At 44.7% G+C, this 11640-nt stretch overlaps 1 protein-coding gene across 1 annotated transcript; it reads left to right on the top strand.

Annotated features, from left to right (window-relative positions):
- The first annotated feature begins 7521 nt into the window (after positions 1-7521).
- LOC119353035 (transcription factor RAX2-like) lies at positions 7522-10735 on the top strand. The gene is made up of 3 exons (XM_037619611.1): positions 7522-8071; positions 8841-8970; positions 9539-10735. The coding sequence occupies exons 1-3, from the start codon at positions 7936-7938 to the stop codon at positions 10317-10319; spliced, it is 1047 nt and encodes a 348-aa protein (XP_037475508.1). The 5' UTR covers positions 7522-7935; the 3' UTR covers positions 10320-10735.
- Positions 10736-11640: the final 905 nt, after the last annotated feature.

The raw sequence follows: 11640 nt of genomic DNA, 5'->3' as shown, positions 1-11640 counted from the left end.
ACCTTGCCGGCCCGCGCCAGCCACCATCGGAGCAGGGAAAGATAGGCCCCACTGTCGCCGACGCAGACAGGGTTTCGCCCTTCCGTGCGAGTCGGCGGCGGGGAGTGTAGAAGTGGGGGGATGGGGGCCCAGGGGCTAGCGGCTAGGGTTTCTCCTTCGTGTTGCTCGCAGGAGCGACTGGGAGGTAGAGGGGGAGAGATTCGTGGCCTGTGTAGATTACTAGCGAGTAACCTCTTAGATGGTGTTTCAAAGCTCCAGAGGCGAAGGCACAAGAAAGATATTGTTGATTTGCCCAAGGACCTATGTGCAACTTTTAGTTTATATAAGGATGGCACTGCGAGCATCACTAGAGAGTCTCCGTACCGGTACAAGATCCTGGCTGTAGAGGTTGGTCGACTTTAATATATGCCAATTTCCCTCCCAAAAAAAGACAAGGCCTGACCAAATAATTTCGCACGCACAGATGGTCATAATTTTGAAAAGACAAAGGCCCGACTGTAAGTGTAATTTTAAGGGTGTGTCTAGGGCATATCTTTAGATGTGTCCTAGTTATTGCACATCTAAGTGAGTGAATCAAGCATAAAAAGAAAGAAAAATATCACACGAATCTTGACGTAAGATCAATGACATAGAACTTAGATGTTTAATACATATGGCACATCTAGATATGCTTTAGTAAAACTGTAATTTTAATTACCACACCTTTTTCCAGCCCACGTTGCCCGACCACTCGTGTAGTCCTGAATCTCAAATTTCCCGACTTAATTAATTAGATGGTCCATTGCCGACCTGTGAACACGACGAGACAAAGACTATGTATTCCCGCACCCGATGGAGAAACCAAGCTTAATTAACCGTCCTTGCGCACACATCTTGCCAAAAGAGGACCTTAACTAGCTTTATTTTACCTCGTCCGTGCATACGCATCGAACGGCACATGCATGCACAAACAAGGTACTCCTCATGCTCCTTTGCAGTGCAGCGTAATAAGGGCATCTCCATTGGTAACCCATAAAAAACATCCCGCATCCGTCCATGCGGGCAGGGACTAGTCCACAGATACAGATGCGAGTGGTCGATATCAAACCGTAGCCACATACATCCGGTTTTCTGGATTTTTTCTCATTCCGACGACCAAGTAGCCACATGCAAAGGGCACGAAGTTCAAATAGCCACATGCAACACTAGTTAAAATTTTAAAAAGTTCAAATAGTTTTCATCCCAATATTGGTGTACCCTTTCATCACCCACTAATGCTCAATCAGATCCTCCTTGAGCTGCTCGTAAGTTCGTTGATGCCAAAATGGTTGATGCATTTGAATAAACTCCTTGAATGTGGCCGGATTCTGGTCCACAAATTTGATAGAATTACCCATGTTCTCAAATTTCAGAGCTGCGGCAACATCATCACTCTCATCCTGAACGATCATGTTGTGCATGATCACACAACATGTCATCACCTCTCACAAGGTGTCCGAATCCCATTGTCTTGCAGGTCCACAAACAACTGCAAAGCGGGGCTGAAGAATTCCAAATGCCCTTTCGACATCCTTTCTAGCTGCTTCTTGCCTTTGGGAAAAGTGAGCCTTTTTATGGCCAACTGGGTTTGAGATGGTGCTGACAAAGCTAGCCCATGAAGGATAGATACCGTCAACCAAATAGTAACCCATGTTGTACCCATGTCCATTGAAAGTATAGTGGCAAGGATGAGTTTTTTCTTCAGTTAGCCTAGTAGACAACGGTGATCATTGCAGCACATTCATGTCATCCTGAGACCCGGGCATGCCAAAGAAAGCATGCCAAATCCAAAGATCCTGTCATGCAACTGCTTCAAGAATGATGGCGAGCTTCTTAACATGACCCTGATATTGCCCTTGTAAAGCCTTTGGGAAATTCTTCCATTTCCAATGCATGAAGTCAAGAGATCGAAGCAAACCCGACCATTCTCTTACTTCTGAGATTGCCAGGAGTCTCTCGATGTCTGCCACAGTTGGTTCTCTCAGGTACTGAGGTCCGAACACCTTGACCATGACAGTTGCAAACCTGACCATGACATCTCCATATGTGCTCTCAAACATCCGTAGGTACTCGTCCCATGAATCAGCAGCCGGGCCATTTGCAAGCATCCGGAGTGCGGCCATGCACTTCTGGTAACCAGAGAAGCTAATTGTTCCCACGACATCATTCTTCAGGATGAAGTAGTCATCGTTGGACCGGACGCCATGGTACAAACGATCGAAGACGGTCTTGTGCATCCGAAAACACCGGCGAAAATGGCCAGCGAAGAGCGTATCGAGGGCAAAGTAGTCGGCCATCAGTGTCAAATGCCCGCACATCCTGTTGCGGTTGAGCACTCGATGGCCCTTGACCGAACACTTGAAATTGAGAACATGCTCCTCCGCACGCTCCGCGTCTTCAAGGACCGCCTGCATCATCGCCGTCTCATTGTAGTACTCCTTCTCGTCCGACGAGCCATCGGAGGACTCAACATACTGCTCGTATATGTACTCCAGATTGGAATCCATTGCTACAAAAAAAAGGGAAACTATTTTCAGCTCCGACGATTGATCGAACTGTTGCTGGGCATGGTAGAGGATGGTATCTGGCGGGGCGGTCGGAGGACAGGGGGTTGACCGAAGAGGGCGGACGAGCGGCGGGGAGCCCTACTGGATCGCTGGAGGTGACGAAGACAAAGATTTTTGGCAGGGGTGTGGCGTGGTGGCCGGGGTGGTGTAGCGGCGGTGACGGCAAGAGAGAAAGAAGGAAGGAGAGAGAGGGGGGAGGATGGAGTCGCGGGGTCTAGGAAGGATTTTGGGTGGGCTTGGGGTGTCGGATTCATACGTTTCGCATGTCCGGACTCCTGTAAATCTCCCTCATTTTTGTCTCTGTTTTGCGGGAAAAATTGCGTCCAAGCCGCCCTGCGGATCGATACAGGACCGAGTTGGATGCCTTTCACGGTCCGAACGGTTGCGAAAGATTTACGGATCCGCCTTGCTGCCCTAAGCCCGTGTAAATGCACGCAGATTACACGCGACAAATTAAGCAGGTACGGGCCTGCCTATATTAGCTATCACTTTCAGTACACTGGAACCTTGCTAGGGCTGCTAAATGTCTGCGAGAACTTTTCTCATGCATAGCGCGTGAGAGTGGGAGGTACGTACGTAGGAGTACTATATACGCATGAGGTATGGCCACTTGTCTCCGGCCCGCGTTTAATTTGCTGGGTTTTTAGTCTGCCGTCCATGTAGGAAAAAACGCAGAGGGCGGCCAGGGTTTTCAAAGCCTCCTACCTACCTGCTGCCCACTGATGATTAGCACGACCAGGCTGTTCATTACATTGCCTGGCCTATGGGATGATCTTGATTTTTTCTTTCCGGCATGAGAATACACCACCTTGGAATTTCAAGAATGTGGGGCAACTCCTAAAGCAAATGTACTTTGGACCGATCATGGGGTGATTTAATCGGCATCAGGCGCCAACTCATTCATGCTGCAGCCGCGGGGACATGTATATTCATATACTTTAACGCTTTGATTAGGTTTCACTAATAACTTCGTATGGAGTACTTATTCAATGTGGACAATTACTTTTAACGGGTATTTTTCATCAATTTCTGAATGCCCCTTATTAAGGGAGGAAATTGCAGGTCATTTCACTCAGTGAAGGTATGTTGTGCAATCTGTATGCGCCAGTGGTCTAGAAAATTGTTGGAAGTTCAGCGAAAACCATGAAAATTACGGGTACAAATTTATAATCATTTTTATCTAAAAACAGAATAACTTGTTATCTATTTCTACAAAATAATTCCATAATTACTATTGTTTTTGAATCGCAATTAATCTTTTAGCCACGATAGATGTTTTTCCAGTTTTGAAATTAAAATACAATCTCTTTTGTCTCACTATATCTATTCCCACCCGGCCATTGTTGCAATAAATTTAGATTTTTTTTAATATAAGACAACCTTAGAAATGATACTGTAACCCATAGTTAATCCAAAGCAAATTAAGAAATACCACAATAATGTTGTTCACAATTTTCTCAATAGATAGATATACTCAAATGAGCTTCTCAAGATTCGGGACAAATATATGAAAATGAATAAGTTATTTTATAATTAGTAGAAACATAAAATTAATTAATGAATGTGAAACTTAATGATTCAATAATATTAATTTATGGTTTAGTGGATAAGCTTTACAATATTGAGTGTAATTTATTTTATATCCTGAAAAATGCAATATTTTCAGCAAAAGTAATTTGGATGAATAATATAACTGTGCATATTGTCATCAAAACAATTTTCCTTTTGATATTTTAAGCCTTTTGAGTTAAGAAGACCATTGAGAGAGGCGTTATGGTGGCTGCACTACATTAAGGCCGATATCTGGGCCGTGTGTAATATCGCTGTGATGCGTGCTGCTTTGCTTCCATTTTCTTATACACTCGCTATTAAGCAATACATCAGTGCCATGGCCTCCAGTGCTGTATTTGTACACCGGCATGTTGTCCGATGGCTGTTGCATCCTGTGGTTGAGTGCGCAGAGAGCACACCTTTTACAGTTTTTACAGTTGAGACATGACTACTCGCTGCGTCGTGAACAGTGCGGTTTAGACGGTGACCGTGTAGACGGGACTGCAAAGAGTCGGTTAGGGGTTAGATCGATGACTGAAGAAATCTAAACCAATCCAAAAACCAAAACATGTCATTACGTGAAAGACGCAAAAGCATTCGTATTTGGCATGCTTACACTTAGAATTGACATGATTTAAACAAGAACATACTACATGATTAAAGCTAAACAGAGATATGTCCACCGGCACGTGTGCCAACATATATATAAAAAGCTGGATAAACACTACACTAATCCAGGCTAAGCTCGCATCTATTTGGCACATGAGTAGTAAAAAGATTCATGTCCATGTTAGAAGTAAGATGGCGATGATGATCATGATGAGTATGGTTCGCACACATGGTGACCGAATCAATCCCATGTAGTACTTCCCCATGACTCCTTCCCTTTTGAACTGTGCGGGGCCCTGCTGTGCCGACTCGTCTACATGAGTTGCCGCTGCTTAATTCTGGCAATATAGGAGCCTGAAAAAGTTACGACGCTGAAATACAGCAGATGCATGCCTGCATGGCGCTGATCAAGACGACGACAGACGCCACAGATTTTGGCCTCCATGTAGCGCGGCCACCAAACAACATCTTCGATGTGAAATTTGCTAATTCGACCTCATATATTTTCATTTTAGTTAACACGTTTGTAATATGGAAGTAAAAATAATAATGCTAGTACAAACATATTTTCTATCCCGGTGCTAACTATACACATATTTTTATACTAAACTTTCATATTTTCTAATTTTTTAATCAAAGCACAATGTAAACAAATATATTTTTCTATACTTAATTAGTTGGCATATTTAATCACACAACAATATGAATAATAACTGTAATACTTTTTGTTATCTAGTTGCATTGTATTTAACAAAAGAATTATTTTCCTAAATTTAAGTTAAATGTTGTAACAAGAGTTCATTGTGGACTACATTTTCACAATTGCATAAATTATATATCTTGTAAATATATGTGGTATATTTAAGTATTTAAAATATCATAATAGATATCTTTGACGTTTATTGTCTAACAATATCTTTATGGCGATTCCTACTATATTACTGGGTAACTATATTTATGAAAAGTTATAGATTGTAAAATGAACCAATTTGCAAACATTCATTGCATGTTGGTTTAGTAAAAAGTTGACGACATGTGCGGTACACTTTACTTGGTACTGAAGTAAAGGCATTTAAAAAAATTACCGACAAAATAAAATGACGTCAATTTTGCTTTTATGAGTATTCGATTTGATTGTTTGATATGCTAACCTAGAAGATGCTTGGATTTATCTATTGTATACGAAGAGCTCAAGTTGTAGATAAAATTTTAAAATATAAAAGCAGTTAACATTGATTTTAGTACAGCATGCAAGACATCCATCAGAGAGAGATTAGTAACCTAACTAAACTCATAATCGCCAAGTAGATTGGTCTAATTTCTAGGTGGTACATGCTCTTGTAATTCTATGCCTTTTATTTTTTTCGCACATATTCAGTAGTCTTTTGAATGCAATATATAATATTATGGTGGCTGCAAATATAATTTACTGTCTACCCCCACCCCTTAGGGGCCAGGGCTCCATGATTTCTTGGCCTATGGGATGGCCCTGCCGAAATTATTTTAATTAACTTCATCTTTTTGTGAAAAGTCCAAAGGTGATTAAAGTCGACCAATCCTTACAAGGCCATCCTTACAAAAACTAAAGACTGCATACCAATCCCTGGGAAGATTTAGTCTGTCTTCCTCCTGCACTCGCTGGTGACGCGTCATGAGTGAAAACTAATGTTGTATCTAGACCTTAGAAACACCATTGGAGCCAGAGAAACATTGTTGATGTGGTTCCCAAAAGATACCAATCACAATGTTCTGGGAAATAGATTGCCACCCTGGAGCAGACGACAATGAAGATGGTTGGACGACCACCCCAGGCCCGGTGAGACAGATGTTGGGAGAAATAATCTTAGAAGCTCCCCGACAATGCCAAAGCTGGCCAAACGCCACAATTAGTAGAAGGAGCCAGAGGACCAAGACACGAAGTGGTGTTGTCCAAATCGGCCGAAGACACCTTCGAAGATGACCGCATAACATGAAGACACAATGTGATCCACCACTCAAGAAGAGAGTGACCAGATGATCCCCGACCCTTCTCCACGCTACGGACGAGGTGGACCAGGAGTCGGAGAAGCATCATTCTTGATCCCTATGGTATAGCCATCCCCGCCACCACAGTGTCGCTGCCGGGGAACGAAACTCTAATCCTAAGAGACCTAACTATAACACTGCAACGCAGATCTGGAGTCCCCACCCCCTCGTACAGCCGGAGCGGTATGCGGAGGAGTAGGGGACCCGTGGCCTCGCCGGCGGGGAGCAGTGGCGGCTAGGTTTCTTGTGAAAGTGGCGGCTTAGTCGTGCCTGCCTGGGACTGCATTAGTTCAGCAGATTGACTTTATCCAAGATCAAAATATTTATGATATTTCTAAAATGTTGTGATATTGAACGACCTAGCTAGTCTTCTCCGGAATTTACTATGTACAAGTGTGGAAATTTTCGTGCTGCTAGACCAAAACATACAAATTTTGTCACGAAGAAGCTACCTAGCTACAACAACTCTCGTCTTATACAATTTTCCACAATCAGTTACTATTTACTTTACGCGTGCAGGAGCTGGACAACTAGCACATCAAAAGTAATCAACAAGGCACGAAGGATTCCATGTGCAAGTGTACTTTGTTTACAGAAAGGGAGAGGCGGTGTGGGGGCAGTACCCCCGCTAGGCTACGAAATTTCGATTTGAAGCGGCCAACCAGCAAAGCGGAGGTGATTGAAACCAAACAAGCGCAAGCCTACACTTTGACTTCTTAGAGCATCCACATCGTCGTCTCTCTCATCTCTCTCTGATCGATCAACTGTCTGCTGTCAGTGTTATATATTTTTCTGCCCTCCTTTGTTGCCTTGTGCTGGCTTAGCTCTGGCCTCTCTCTTCCCCTCCCCTCAAGCTTAGCCACAGCCATAGCCATAGCCACTCCTCCTCCTCCTTGCTTTCTGTGCCCTCCAACAATATATCTTCTCCCGGAAGGCAGTGGTTCCTCTGTCTTCTAGCTAGCCAAGCTCAGAGCTGCCTGCCTCGACGCTTCGTCTGCTAGCTAGCTCAGGCTCGGAGTGTTTAACAAAGGAGGGTTAGGAGGAGCAGTGGGATTCGGTAGCGGCTGCTAGGTGTCGCCGCTGCGTTGTATCTAGCTTTGTTTCTTCCTCCTTCTCCTCATCTTCTTCTTCCTCGCGTCGATATATCAATCCATCTTGTCACCTGATGGGGAGGGCGCCGTGCTGCGACAAGAACAACGTGAAGAAAGGGCCATGGTCGCCGGAGGAGGACGCCAAGCTCAAGGAGTTCATGGACAAGCACGGCACCGGCGGCAACTGGATCGCCCTCCCGCAGAAAGCAGGTGTGTGTGTATGAGCTTCCTGCCTTGTAGATTTCTGATGCATGTGTGTGCTGGTTTTGGTACTTTGGTTTGTGTAAGGTTATGGGTCACCCTGCTGGCCTGTCTTAACTTCTCTTGATTTATTTGCAGATGAGATTTCTTCTTCCTCTCTTGAATTTGTCCTTGATTTGCTTCTGTCTTTTCTTCTTGACTTGGGGATGATCAGTTGAAATTTGGATGATTTTTGTTTCTCACGCGTCTAGAACAAATGGTCCCTAATTAAGCATGTCATCATTGTCATGACCCATGAGTCTCTCTACTCTAGTAGTCTGGATAGAGACATCTCTCTCAAAGTCGAAATGCCGTCGTCTTTTGTGGCAACTTCTTCTTTTCCAATCTATCCGGCTTATCATTTCCCCCTAATCAATTAGGAGTACATTCACTCTACATAACAGGATCACCAAACACTTGTTCCATGTTTTTAGGAACCAAAAAGGCACTTGTGGTTAATCATCTCTACTTCTTAGTTTGTTTCTCTCACAAACGCGCGCACCCATTTCTCCTTGGACTTTACTAGCAGCATACAGTTTTTCAGTTTGATGCACCTACAATAACTAATGCTATGACTCCTGAATTCCATTTCTCAGACGTCTAATTTTTTGTTTTTTCTGTTATCTCTGGTTAATCATATGCTACCTATTGTTTCTATTCCCCATTTGTTCAGTATTGAACAATGAACTTCTAGCTTAATTAGACATTTCTAATGGCCTTAATTTGTTTTCACAATTAGGGTTGAGAAGATGTGGCAAAAGCTGCAGGCTTAGATGGCTAAACTACCTGAGGCCTAACATTAAGCATGGGGAGTTCACCGAGCATGAAGATAGGGTCATCTGCAGCATGTATGCAAGCATAGGAAGCAGGTACCCGAGACTGTTCTTCTTCTCTCTCTTAAGAGCATGCATGTTCTCTCACATTGTTTTGAAGCACACCCAAGTTGAAAACAATTATGAGAAATTCATGAATATATGGTTATTTATGTTAGTCCTCAAATTTCCAGCCGAGAATATGACTATCTGTGGCCTGTCTACAAAATTCCTCCTGTCAATGTTTTCTTCCATGCAGGATAAAACAAAATATTTTTTGGATAAAATTTGCAGATTTTCATGTTAAGAAAAAATTAGTTACCAAAATATCCCTAACACATGCATGACAGTTTCTGCTCCCTAGAAGAATCTCCCACAAAAGATATGTTTTCCCTATCTTGTGCTCAGAGCTTAAGATCCAAAACTATCATAGATCTAGGTAGAAGCATACTCATCAACACCACTAATGTGATTTCTGTATAAAGAAAGTAAGCTCTTGCATAGTTACATTACCCCCAAAAAGGAAACAAAACCTAGCAACAGCTCAAGCATGCAGCACAACTATGAACTATCTACTGCAGATCGATTAGCCGATTAGCATTACTCATTCTGTGGTACAATCCAGGTGGTCGATCATCGCGTCGCAGCTCCCCGGCCGGACGGACAACGACATCAAGAACTACTGGAACACCAAGCTGAAGAAGAAGCTCATGGGCTCCACCACCATGGCGGGCGCCGGCCCTCCGCCGCGCGCGCCACGGCAGAACCATCACCAACACCGGCCGGTCCTGCTGCCCTACTCATCGTCGCCCCACTCCAACTACAGCAACTTCTTCCCCGGTGCCGGCGCGCTCCTCCAGCAGTCCGCGGAACCCCTAACCCTACAACCACAAGACCACTACATGCTCGGAAGCTCAGGCTCCCTGAACCCCATGGGCAACAGCAACGGCGCCTCCGCGGTACAGCTGCAGCTGCTGCACGCAACGACGGCCCACCGGCAGCTGCAGGTGAAGGAGGAATGCGGCAGCGGCGGCGCCATGATCGCGTTCGGCTGTGGCGACCAGCAGAGCTGCAGCTCGTCCGACGGGACGCAGTACGGCGGAGGCCAGTACGTGCACGGCGGCCGCCACCACGGGAAGGAGATGAGCTTCGAAAACAACAACGGGTACAGCGCCTACGGAGTGTACGGCAACGGCGCCGGCGCGGTGGAGCAGGAGCACAAGCTGTCGTTTCAGCTGCAGCACCAGCAGGAGCAGCAGCAGGCGCAGCTGGACTACAGCTACGAGGAGATCAAGCAGCTCCTGATGACGGCGGCGGCGAGCGGCGCCGACGGCCTGATCCACGACTCGGAGCTGATCGGCGCGCACGCAGCCGCGGCCGCCGCCGGAAAGCTGACGATGATGTAAAAACCAGAGTAATTAAGGATCAGGACGTACGTACGCACGCACGTAAAGAAGGTCATCAAGAGGTCGAATTGAAGAAGGTGTGTGTTAATTTCTACTGCTGGCGCGATCTTTTTTCCTCGTTTCTTTTATGTTTTGCTTTGATCCGTGTAGTGAAGTGGATTAAACGCTCCCGTGTCACGGCTGCATGCATGCAGATGCACGTGGCTGACAGCCTAGCTGCGCTGTGCCGCTGTGTGTGTATGTGGGCGTGACATGGGATCAAGATTCTCTCTCTCCTCTCTCCCTCTCTCTCTCTCTCTCTCTCTCTCTCTCACTTGCTGTTACTGTTGTTGTACCTCTCTCTCTCTCATCTTTGTCAGCAAAAGGTATAGTGTTATGAAGTTCATATAAGTACTGTGAAAACTGACAGTGTTTGTTTGGCCAGTCCTTGACTCTCATAGCTTGGTGTGGTACCACCCTACTCCATCATGGGTGTGTCCATTTCTTCTCCATGCATGCATGTGTGTGCGCGCGCGCTAGCTTCGATGTGATGTGTCTGACACCCTGAATGTACTATATGATACGATCTCTCCCGGTCTCTCTCACTCACTCACTCACTCACCTGTTGATGCTGCAATGCAATGCATATATAGGAGTACGTAGGACTAGGACAGCGAGAGCGCATGTGAAGGCTCACAAGTTGCGAAGCATACACGGATTAAACTTTGTCGAGAACGTCGATTCATGTCTCGTGGATTTTTCTTCTCATACCGTTCGTCTTGTAGCCAAGATTCCATCAAACTTTGCCATGAATGTGGCAGTGATTACTTGTTTCATTTCACTGTGTTTGTTTGGCCATGAATATGGAACATCCATATTTTTCTAGCAGCTTCTCTGACCTAGACATGTTTTCTCTAATTATTATAAAAAGGCTACATGAAATCACATGTCACGCGATCGGTGGATTAGGTCCACCGCATAGAGTTTACACAAGATTTTGGGATGCTGCCGCTAGACATCCTATATGGATGGTCTCGGGTTTTCTTTTTCTCATTTTCGATAAAAGATGAAATGGCCACAAGAAGGTACTTTCCTAATGTCAAAAACGTTCTTATATTTTGGGACGGAGGAAGTATGTATTACCAAACCGGAGACAGCGGGAGCAGCCAATTAAACTAAATAGTGACAAAAACGCAGCGCAAAGTTTTTGCCTCTTGCCAAAAATTATGGAGATGGCAAGAAAAATATGAAAACAGAAATGAAAATTTACAAAATGGGAGCGTACTCAGAAAGTTTCTTTTGGAAACAGAAAGAAAATGGAACAACGTTTTCCGATGAAAAA

The sequence above is a fragment of the Triticum dicoccoides genome, chromosome 2A, assembly GCF_002162155.2.
Source record: "Triticum dicoccoides isolate Atlit2015 ecotype Zavitan chromosome 2A, WEW_v2.0, whole genome shotgun sequence".
NCBI lineage: Eukaryota > Viridiplantae > Streptophyta > Magnoliopsida > Poales > Poaceae > Triticum > Triticum dicoccoides.
Note: the sequence above shows the minus strand (reverse complement) of the source record. Positions and strands in the feature narration are given on the sequence as shown.

Excerpts from the sequence above, each read along its gene's own strand:
- LOC119353035 (XM_037619611.1), top strand. The coding sequence starts at position 7,936 with ATGGGGAGGGCGCCGTGCTGCGACAAGAACAACGTGAAGAAAGGGCCA. Across the intron at positions 8,072-8,840 it reads CGCCCTCCCGCAGAAAGCAG|GGTTGAGAAGATGTGGCAAA; the intron begins GTGTGTGTGTAT and ends TTTCACAATTAG. Across the intron at positions 8,971-9,538 it reads TATGCAAGCATAGGAAGCAG|GTGGTCGATCATCGCGTCGC; the intron begins GTACCCGAGACT and ends GGTACAATCCAG.